Source organism: Gorilla gorilla, chromosome 9 (assembly GCF_029281585.2).
Source record: "Gorilla gorilla gorilla isolate KB3781 chromosome 9, NHGRI_mGorGor1-v2.1_pri, whole genome shotgun sequence".
Lineage (NCBI taxonomy): Eukaryota > Metazoa > Chordata > Mammalia > Primates > Hominidae > Gorilla > Gorilla gorilla.
Window position 1 is genome coordinate 134,196,360 of NC_073233.2, and position 10,533 is coordinate 134,206,892.

General features: G+C 52.2%; 1 protein-coding gene across 6 annotated transcripts; it reads left to right on the forward strand.

Moving 5' to 3' along the window:
• The first annotated feature begins 12 nt into the window (after window positions 1-12).
• On the forward strand, window positions 13-10,500 carry FOXRED1 (FAD dependent oxidoreductase domain containing 1). Of its 6 annotated transcripts, none has more exons than XM_019036419.4 (11): window positions 13-366; window positions 2,507-2,727; window positions 4,041-4,151; window positions 4,410-4,528; window positions 6,018-6,112; window positions 6,418-6,519; window positions 6,885-6,961; window positions 7,150-7,310; window positions 8,801-8,930; window positions 9,472-9,576; window positions 9,837-10,500. In XM_019036419.4, the coding sequence occupies exons 1-11, from the start codon at window positions 282-284 to the stop codon at window positions 10,089-10,091; spliced, it is 1,461 nt and encodes a 486-aa protein (XP_018891964.3). In that variant the 5' UTR covers window positions 13-281; the 3' UTR covers window positions 10,092-10,500. The 6 variants fall into 6 exon arrangements, with proteins under 6 accessions (XP_018891964.3, XP_063549731.1, XP_055212326.1 ...); XM_063693661.1 differs by having other exon boundaries at window positions 93-366; window positions 9,472-9,528; XM_055356351.2 differs by having other exon boundaries at window positions 122-366; window positions 9,475-9,576.
• Window positions 10,501-10,533: the final 33 nt, after the last annotated feature.

Here is a 10,533-nt window from a genome sequence, read left to right on the forward strand (position 1 = left end):
ACTTCCGCTCAGAACGCCGGGTGCCCTCCCCATCTCCGCCCGGGGGCGCGCAGGACTGACGTATCGCAAGGCCAGCCAATGGCGGGTGGGAGCGGGCCTGGGTGGGGCTCCAGGAGAGGTCACGGGGAGACGGCCACCTAGAGCATTGGGCGGGGCAGAGCCCTGAGGGCCGCTGGCCAATTGGCGCGCTCGTCTGAATGGCGTTTGGCGCGGAGCAGTGACGGCTGCGATAATAGCGAGGCGGCAGTGCAGCTTTCAGAGGGTCCGGGCTCAGAGGGGCTATGATTCGGAGGGTTCTGCCGCACGGCATGGGCCGGGGCCGCTTGACCCGGAGGCCAGGCACGCGCAGAGGAGGCTTTTCTCTGGGTAAAGTTGAGGACGACAGAGGGTATTGTGGTTCTGGGTTGTCCCCAACCTCCGACTGTGTGTCCTTCAGGACCCGAAACCATGGCCCACACTGGCAGGACAGTGGGTCGGCTTGGGGAAGGGGGTAAGCTTACCTACCAGAGCTTGTAGGGGCTGTGCAGGTGTATGGCTCCCAAGGCGGCCCTTTTCAGGTGGCAGGTCTCACATCATTCTCCATTTAAGCTTACAGTCAGACTGATTGATAATCGGTGGCACAGATGTGCATTAAGTCCTTCAGGATGCTGTACTTAGTGCTGTTGCGGTAAAGGAGTGAAGAGAAGACAGGATTCAGTGAATGTTCTGGAAAATGGCTAGAGTATACCTAGAGAGGGAAAATTTCAATAGACAGTAGGCCAGTTCAAGACTGGATAGAGGCCGGGCGCGGGGCCCGTAATCCTAGCACTTTGGGAGGTCGAGGCGGGTGGATCACCTGAGCTCAAGAGTTCGAGAGCAGCCTGACCAACATGGTGAAACACCGTCTCTACTAAAAATACAAAAATTAGCTAGGTGTGGTGGTGGGCTCCTGTAATCCCAGGTACTCGGGAGGCTGAGGCAGGAGAATCGCTTGAACCCGGAAGGCGAAGGTTGCAATGAGCCGAGATCATGCCATTGCACTCCAGCTTGGGCGACTTAGCGAAACTCCGTCTCAAAAAAAAAAAAAAAAAAAAAGATTAGCTAGAACTCAACTTAATGCTTTGTACTGCTAGCTAGTATAACGGTAGAAGTACATGGAGCAGGTGGGAACTGAGATCAGCCTTGGAGGATGTTTACTGGCTTAAGAAAAGTGTGTGTTCCAGTCTCTAAATGACTGAGTGCAGACTAGGAGAAAAATATTGTTCTTATGCAAGGAACTGGCAAAAGCCATCTAGATAGACGGTGTGAGTAGTAGCATGAAATGTAGTGTGGACAGGTAAGCTAAGGCCAGACCAAAGAAAGATTCCAGTGCTGCTGAGAAGAGTTTGAGTGAGGTATGAAATGGCAAAAGGATTCATTTATTTAAGATACTTACTGAGCACTTAGAATATGCCGGGTGTTGCGATAGGCTGGAGATTCAGTGGTGAAGGTAAACACAGCCTCCCCCCTCATGGATTTTAGAGTATGTAACAATACAAACTGCAATTGTGTCCAAGAGATCATGTAGAGTTTGACCTGGTCTGGGGGTCAGGAAAGGCTTTCCCAAGCAAGGAATTAACTAGGCAAGGAAGTGGACACAGTTTAAAAGCAGAGAGCATGTGTAGGTTCCCTGTGGTGGGAGGAAATAAGGTGCCATCAAGGAACTAAAGGGCCTGGAGTGTAGGGGAGGATAAGATGAACAGAAGCCAGATTGTGCAGCATCTTACAGGCTGTGTTTAAGTCTTTGGACTTTGGTTCTTAGAGTAATGGAAAAACTCATTGGAGGGTTTTAAGCAAGAGGGTTTGTGATTAAATTTGTGTTTTGAAAAGATATTTCTAGCTATATTGTAAATATGTTCACAGCAGGGGGTGGGATGGGAGCGGGGAATCGGTGGGAACAGTTAGGATGCTTTTGCATTTGTCCAGTTGAGAGATGATAGTGGCTTGGCCTAGGATGACGGTGGCAGACGAAGAAAGGGGACAGATTGAGGAGTTACTTGGAAGCCAGAGCCCGCAGAACTTGATTATAGATAGGATATAAATGTAGGTTTGGTGGTGGTGATGGATATCCAGGATAAGCATGGCACCACTTAGCGGTGCCATGCTTCAGAGGGTGCCGTGACTTGGGGTGTGCCAGGGCCTCTTGGTCCAAGGCCTGGAAGAACCAAGTGGGGATGACAGTGCAGTCGAATATGTGAGTTGGGATCAGGAGAGGTCTATGCAGGAGGTAATGTAGATAATTAATTTTAGGAAATTGAATCTTGCAGTGCTTGGCACAATGCATGAAAAGGGAGACTGATGGCATGTGGACTATTCAGAAAACTGTGGCAACACTGTTGGGTGCAAGGTGACCTTATGAGATGGGCTGACAGTGGGGACTGCCAACTCATGTGTCTGTTTAGCTCACCTTTTCCTGTGCCCATCCTCCAACCCCCCAACCATGTGGGAAGGAAATGTTTGGCCCTCTGACCCTAACTACATCCCACAGACTGGGATGGAAAGGTGTCTGAGATTAAGAAGAAGATCAAGTCGATCCTGCCTGGAAGGTCCTGTGATCTACTGCAAGACACCAGCCACCTGCCTCCCGAGCACTCAGATGTGGTGATCGTGGGAGGTGGGGTGCTTGGCTTGTCTGTGGCCTATTGGCTGAAGAAGCTGGAGAGCAGACGAGGTGCTATTCGAGTGCTAGTGGTGGAACGGGACCACACGGTGAGGTCTGGGGTAGGGCAGAGTCATGAGTGGGGCAAGAAAGATGACTCATTTTATTAAGGACTCTAGCGACAAGGGAAGGAGAGGAGGGGAAGACCTCAATCTCGGGGGGTCCAACGGACAGAGATTGTGCTTTGGACTTTGTTGAGAAATTTTCCTAGGATCTTCCTCAGTCGAACCAGGAAGCTTGGCAATAGGGTTTGTTCTTTTGAAAGCAGATATCACCATATTGGATTTTTCGAGATCTCATAGCTCTGGTCATGAGAGCCTGCATTCAAGCTATAATTAAGTGTCTCAATTTTCTCTTTTTTTTTTTTTTTTTTTGAGACAGAGTCTTGCTCTGTCACCCAGGCTGGAGTGCAATGGCACAATCTCAGCTCACTGCAACCTCCACCTCCCAGGTTCAAGTGATTATCCCACCTCCGCCCCCTGAGTAGCTGAGATTACAGGGACACACCCTGATGCCCAGCTATTTTTTGTATTTTTAGTAGAGATGAGGTTTCACCATGTTGCCTAGGCTGGTCTCGAACTCCGAACCTCAAGTGATCTGCCTGCCTTGGCTTCTCAAAGTGCTGGGATTACAGGCATGAGCCACCATTCCCAGCCCTCAACTTGCTTATTTTGGGTCCCGTTACTTCTGAGGTTTTTTGCATTTTATTGTATTTATTTATTTTGAGACAGGGTCTCGCTCTGTTGCCCAGGCTGGAGTACAGTATAACCTCCACCTCCCAGGCTCAAGTGATCCTCCCACCTTAGCCTCCAGAGTAGCTGGGACCACAGGCATGCACCACCACACCTGGCTAATTTCTGTATTTTTTATAGAAATGGGGTTTTGCCACGTTGCCCAGCTGGTCTCGGATTCCTGAACTCAAGCAATCAGCCCGCCTCGGCCTCCCAAAGTGCTGGGATTACAGGCATGAGCCACCCACCCAGCTGGTTTTTACACTTTAGGTGTTCCTGTTTGCATTGCCAGCTAGCCACGAGTCTTGCTACTTTACTTCAATCATAACCTTTCATTTTCCAAATGGTAGATCAAACGTTAATCGCCTGCCCTTGGACTTCCAGGCCATTACCATTTTGTACCACTGTGTCAGCTCTTTCCAGATGACTGACCCTCTCTGCTCTGCACATCCGCTACTAATGATTTTAAACACCATTGCCTTCAAGTTGACTTACACATGGGTCTTAGATTATAGACTTGCAAATAGGACTCCCCTTCAACTTTAGGTGTATAGCTCGAAGCTTTCATTGCAGTATTCTAGTCACATGTGATAGGGTACTGGTCTACCTCAACTTTTCTTGTCTTTCCACAGTATTCACAGGCCTCCACTGGGCTCTCAGTAGGTGGGATCTGTCAGCAGTTCTCATTGCCTGAGAACATCCAGCTCTCCCTCTTTTCAGCCAGCTTTCTACGGAACATCAATGTAGGTGCAATGATATCCGGGATGTTGGGGTGGTTACCCCTCCTTTAGCCCAGAGTGGGGAGCAGCCCAGCTAGCAAGGTAGCCAGAGAGCAAGAACGGGTCAGCCAACTAGGAGAGGGGGGCCCTGGCCTTTCTTCCTAGTGGTGGTGCCGCAAGGTCTGGGGCACTGAGCCTGGGGAGCTGTGGGGGAAGAAGGCAGGAAAACTCTTTCTGGCATCCTTAAGTCAGTTTCTTTCAGGAGCTTCTCTCTGCACACAGGAGTACCTGGCCGTAGTCGATGCGCCTCCCCTGGACCTCCAGTTCAACCCCTCGGGCTACCTCTTGCTGGCTTCAGAAAAGGATGCTGCAGCCATGGAGAGTAACGTGAAAGTGCAGAGGTGGGTGCCTGGCACAGCCTCTTAGCTGCTTGGCAGCCAAAGGTGTTGGGTGACTCCTGCACCAGGTTAGGAAGTGAGAAAGTGGAGTTGATAAGACAGATCCCTGCGGTCTAGGACCTCAGTGTGTCAGGAAGAAAATACACAGACCTGCAATGCCCTGGGAGTGCTGTACCACGGATATGGACAAAACACTGCGAGGTGCTTCCTAATTTGTCAGATCATGAAAACCACCTGGAACACATCCCAGACCTAATAAACCAGAATCTCTAGGGAAGGAGCCCACAAATCTGGGTTTTTAACAAGAACCTTAAGTCAGGAGTTAGCAAACTTTTTCTGTAAAGGGCCAGATAGTATATATTTTAGGTTTTGCTGGCCGTACAGTCTCTATTCCAACCACTCTGCTATCACAGCATGAAAGCAGCCGTAGACAAAAGTGCAAATGAAGGAGTGTGGCTCATTTATGAAAACAGGCAGCAGGTCGGATTTGGCAACCCCTGCTCTTGGCAACCCCTGCTCTTAAGTGATTCTCATGGTCAGGTGAGGGTGGGCATGTTTGTGATGCAATATGGCCAGAGGCTTTATTTGTATGTTTGTTTAACAAACAACCAAGTCTCACAGTGACATCAATTAATACCCTAAATGCTGTACAGATATTAACTCATTTAATCATCAGAACATCCCCATTTTACATATGAGGAAACCGAGGCATAAGGCGCTAGTAAGTGGTGGCGGTAGGATTTTATTTGAAGCCAGCAGTCGGGCTTGTGAGTGTTCTGTTGGTGTGTCCGCTATGCTGCCTTTGAGGGACAGTGTCCCAGAGGAGATACCTGTGCTCAGGAACAGGATTGTACAAGGAGTGGAGAGGAGGTGGATCCAGGCAGGAGTGGAGGGAACAAGGTTACCACCTCGTTGTGAAAGTTCATGGAATAGGCTGGGTGCAGTGTCTCATGCCTGTAATCCCAGCATTTTGGGAGGCCACGGCAGATGGAACACCTGAGGTCAGGAGTTCGAGACCAGCCTGGCCAACTGGTGAAACCTCATCTCTACTAAAAATACAAAAATTAGTTGGGTGTGGTGGCGTGTGCATGTAGTCCCAGCTACTCCAGAGGCTGAAGCAGGAGAATCGCTTGAACCCGGGAGGAGGAGGTTGCAGTGAGCCGAGATCGTGCCACTGCACTCCAGCCTGGGTGACAGAGCCAGACTCATTGAAAAAAAAAAAAAAGAAGTCATGGAATAGACTGGGATAGCAGGGAGCTCTGTGTGCTGAAGGGAGACAAGGGAGTAGGGAAGGAAAGGCAGTCAAGGCTGAAGAGCCTGACTAGGAGGCTTGGTCTTCAGCCGCTCAGCAATGAGGAAAATAGGGGCATTTGGGGCAGAGAAGTGACATGACTGAGCTAGAATCCCCACTTGTGGAGTTGGGGTCCATACATCATCCCCCTGCACACTCCCCTCTCTGACACACATACACTGACCCACACGTTTATCTCAGGCAGGAGGGAGCCAAAGTTTCTCTGATGTCTCCTGATCAGCTTCGGAACAAGTTTCCCTGGATAAACACAGAGGGAGTGGCTTTGGCGTCTTATGGTGAGGCTTGCTTGCAGAGGGGACAGCTTTTTTCCTGAAGATGGAGACTAAGGGGTGCTACACGTTGGGAGTCTCGGTACTCCACAGCCAAGCTGAAGGAGGAACGCTTCCCTCCTGTGTCACGGGAACTGCCCTGGGCCGTGGTAGTTCTCTGTCCTTCATCAGGCTTTGTCTCTGTGGTTCAGTTGGTTAAGATGACCTTCCCCGGCTTACAAGCCCTAGAGAGGGGTTGCGGGGCACAGGAAATACAATCCAAGAGCAGAAGTCCTCATCCCTCTTTGTGAGTTCTCTTTTTCTTATCACAGGGATGGAGGACGAAGGTTGGTTTGACCCCTGGTGTCTGCTCCAGGGGCTTCGGCGAAAGGTCCAGTCCTTGGGAGTCCTTTTCTGCCAGGGAGAGGTGACACGTGAGTCAGAGCTTGTTTCCTCTAGCAACCGGGGCATAGGCCTAGACTAGGTCTTATCTTCTCACTCACAAGCTAAGCAAGGGCTGGAGGGGGAAAGGGGTCTCCCCGAGAGCAGGTCCTAGGCATCTTGACCTGGGCTTCTCACTGATCTGCGTTGTGACTTGTGATCTGCTTGATGATTGCACCTGAGCACTGTCCTGTCAGAGTGTGGCCAAGCTCATGCCAGCTCCCTCATCTCTGTTTGCTTCAGTGTCTGTGGGAAAGCTCCCATCCTTCCAGCTTTCTTTCCTTAAGAAACCGGTGAAATCCCCATTTCATTCCTCTTCAGCACCTCTACGGCCTATTTTTCATTTTCTTCTCTGCAGGTTTTCTCTCTTCATCTCAACGCATGTTGACCACAGATGACAAAGCGGTGGTCTTGAAAAGGATCCATGAAGTCCATGTAAGTTTCTAGTCTGTGATGTCCTTTACCAAAATGGAGGGACAGGGAAGGTAGTGACTCTCCTTGTTTTGGTTTTGTTTGACCCACTTTCCAGTATGGGTAAACTAAGGCTCAGGAAGCAGTGCATCTCTCAGGGTGCCTGGTGTGTGGTCCGGGCCTTCCCACCCCTCACCCTCTGGTGTCTGCAGGTGAAGATGGACCGCAGCCTGGAGTACCAGCCTGTGGAATGCGCCATTGTGATCAACGCAGCCGGAGCCTGGTCTTCGCAAATCGCAGCGCTGGCTGGTATTGGAGAGGGGCCGCCTGGCACCCTGCAGGGCACCAAGCTACCTGTGGAGCCGAGGAAAAGGTAACTGCCCTCCGGACAGCTGAGGAGGTTGGTGAGAAAGAAATGACATCAAAGTTGGATAGCGTGTGTGTGTGTGTGTGTGTGGTGTGTGTATGGGGTTGGGGAGACTGTGTGTGTATGGGGTTGGGGAGGGTGTGTGTGTGTGTGGTGTGTGTGTGTATGGGGTTGGGGAAAGTGTGTATGTGTGTGTGTGTGGGGTTGGGGAGGGTGTGTGTGTGTGTGTATGGGGTTGGGGAGAGTGTATGTGTGTGTATGGGGTTGGGGAGGGTGTGTGTGTGTGTGTGTGTGTGGTGTGTGTGTAGGGTTGGGGAAAGTGTATGTGTGTGTGTATGGGGTTGGGGAGGGTGTGTGTGTGTGTGTGTATGGGGTTGGGGTGTGTGTGTGTGTGTATGGGGTCGGGGAGTGTGTGTGTGTGTGTATGGGGTTGGGGAGAGTGGGTGGGTGTGTGTGTGTGTATGGGGTTGGGGAGAGTGGGTGGGTGTGTGTGTGTGTGTATGTGGGGTTGAGGAGGGTGTGTGTGTGTGTGTGCATGTGTATGGGGTTGGGGAGGGTGTGTGTGTGTGTGTGTGTGTGTGTGTGCTGGGTTGGGGAGAGTGTATGTGGAGGGGTTGGGGAGGGTGTGTGTGTGTGTGTGCATGTGTATGGGGTTGGGGAGGGGGTGTGTGTGTGTGTGTGCTGGGTTGGGGAGAGTGTATGGGGGGGTTGGGGAGGGTGTGTGTGTGTGTGTATGGGATTGGGGAGGGTGAGGGTGTGTGTGTGTGTGTGCTGGGTTGGGGAGAGTGTATGTGGGGGGGTTGGGGAGGGTGTGTGTGTGTGTGTGTGTGTGCATGTGTATGGGGTTGGGGAGGGTGTGTGTGTGTGTATGGGGTTGGGGAGGGTGTGTGTGTGTGGGGACGGGGTTGTGTGTGTGTGTGTGTATGGGGTTGGGGAGGGTGTGTGTGTGGGGGGACGGGGTTGGGGTGGGTGTGTGTGTGTGTATGGGGTTGGGGAAGGTGTGTGTATGTATGTATGGGGTTGGGGAAGGTGTGTGTATGGTGTGTGTATGTATGGGATTGGGGAGGGTGTGTGTGTGTGTGTGTGTATGGGGTCAGGGAGGGTGTGTGTGGGGGGACAGGGTTGGGGAGGGTGTGTGGGGGTGGGGGTGGACAGGGTTGGGGAGGGTGTATGTGTGTGTATGGGGTTGGGGAGGGTGTGTGTGTGTGTATGGGGTTGGAGAGGGTGTGTGTGTGTGTATGGGGTTGGGGAGGGTGTGTGTGTGTATGGGGTTGGGGAGGGTGTGTGTGTGTGTATGGGGTTGGGGAGGGTGTGTGTGTGTGGGGACAGGGTTGGGGAGGGTGTGTGGGGGTGGGGGTGGACGGGGTTGGGGAGGGCGTGTGGGGATGCGGGGTAGACAGGGTTGGGGAGGGTGTGTGGGGTGCGGGGCGGACGGGGTTGGGGAGGGTTGCCGGCCATGCTGTTTCTGCAGTTCGTAACCGCACTGGTTGTGGCAGGTATGTGTATGTGTGGCACTGCCCCCAGGGACCAGGCCTAGAGACTCCGCTTGTTGCAGACACCAGTGGAGCCTATTTTCGCCGGGAAGGATTAGGTAGCAACTACCTAGGTGGTCGTAGCCCCACTGAGGTAAGCTGAGTGGGGCGGGACATGCTGGCAAGGAGACATAGAATAATTGTCACGAAACAATCAGGCTTTGGCCAGGCACAGTAGCTCATGCCTGTAATCTCAGCATTTTGGGAGGCCAAGGCAGGTGGATCACCTGAGGTTAGGAGTTTGAGACCAGCCTGACCAACATGGCAAAACCCCGTCTCTACTAAAAATACAAAACTTAGCTGGGCGTGGTGCTGGGCACCTGTAATCCCAGCTACTTGGGAGGCTGAGGCAGGAGAATCACTTGAACCTGGGAGGCTGAGGTTGCAGTGAGCCAAGATTGCGCCATTGCACTCCAGCCTGGGCAACAAGAGCAAAACTCCATCTCAAAAAAAAAGAAAAAGAATCAGCCTTTTTTGGGGGGCTGTGTGCTGTGTTAATTGATATTAGAGCCCCCTCCAGATTTGAACTGGGACCATTTCTCCCCATCCCCTACCTGCACAGGGATTGTTAAACAAGTCTGGGTCTGTCCTTGTGTCCCAGGCAATGTAAGCGTTGTCCCCACCTCTCACTCCAGCAGGAAGAACCGGACCCGGCGAACCTGGAAGTGGACCATGATTTCTTCCAGGACAAGGTGTGGCCCCATTTGGCCCTGAGGGTCCCAGCTTTTGAGACTCTGAAGGTAACTGGCAAGGGCTGGTTTTCCTTTTTATTTTTGGACATTGGATGGGACAGATGACAGTGGAGCACATTGGTCCCCTCGGACCTGTGACTGCCGTAGTCCCTCCATGTCACAACTGCTAAGGAATTTCTTGGACACATCCCATCCCATAGACCCCTCAGCAGCAGGTAGAGGGTACTTTGTGCTGACCCCTGAGGAGGAGTGAGGATGGAGTGTGGCTACAGGCTTCCTGAGAACCCCAGTGTTTTGTGCACCCGCAGGTTCAGAGCGCCTGGGCTGGCTATTACGACTACAACACCTTTGACCAGAATGGCGTGGTGGGCCCCCACCCGCTAGTTGTCAACATGTACTTTGCTACTGGCTTCAGTGGTCACGGGCTCCAGCAGGCCCCTGGCGTTGGGCGAGCTGTAGCAGAGATGGTACTGAAGGGCAGGTTCCAGACCATCAACCTGAGCCCCTTCCTCTTTACCCGCTTTTACTTGGGAGAGAAGATCCAGGAGAACAACATCATCTGAGCATGCATGCTGGCTGTGTTCACAGCCTTCTTTGCTGCTTCCATCTTCCTTAGCACTGTGCCAGGCCTTCTCCCCCTCCCCAGTGTCCTCTCCTCTCAGGCAGGCCATTGCACCCATATGGCTGGGCAGGCACAGGCACTGAGGCCCAGGCCAATAGCGAGTGATAAGCGGGATCCTAGGACTGATCTGTAGCCCATGCTGATGTCACCCACCAGGGCAATCCATATGGAGGCCTGAGCACCCTGGCCCAGGACTGGCTCCATCCTGGCACTGACCAGGAAAGACTGCCTCTGACCCTCTTAGCAGACAGAGCCCAGGCATGGGAGCACTCTGGGGCAGCCTGGCTCAGGTTTATTGATTTTCGTCTGTTTACCCTATCCATTAATCAATACATGTAATTAACTCCTTCCCTCCAGTCTTCTGTCTCTTCTTTTCATTGTAC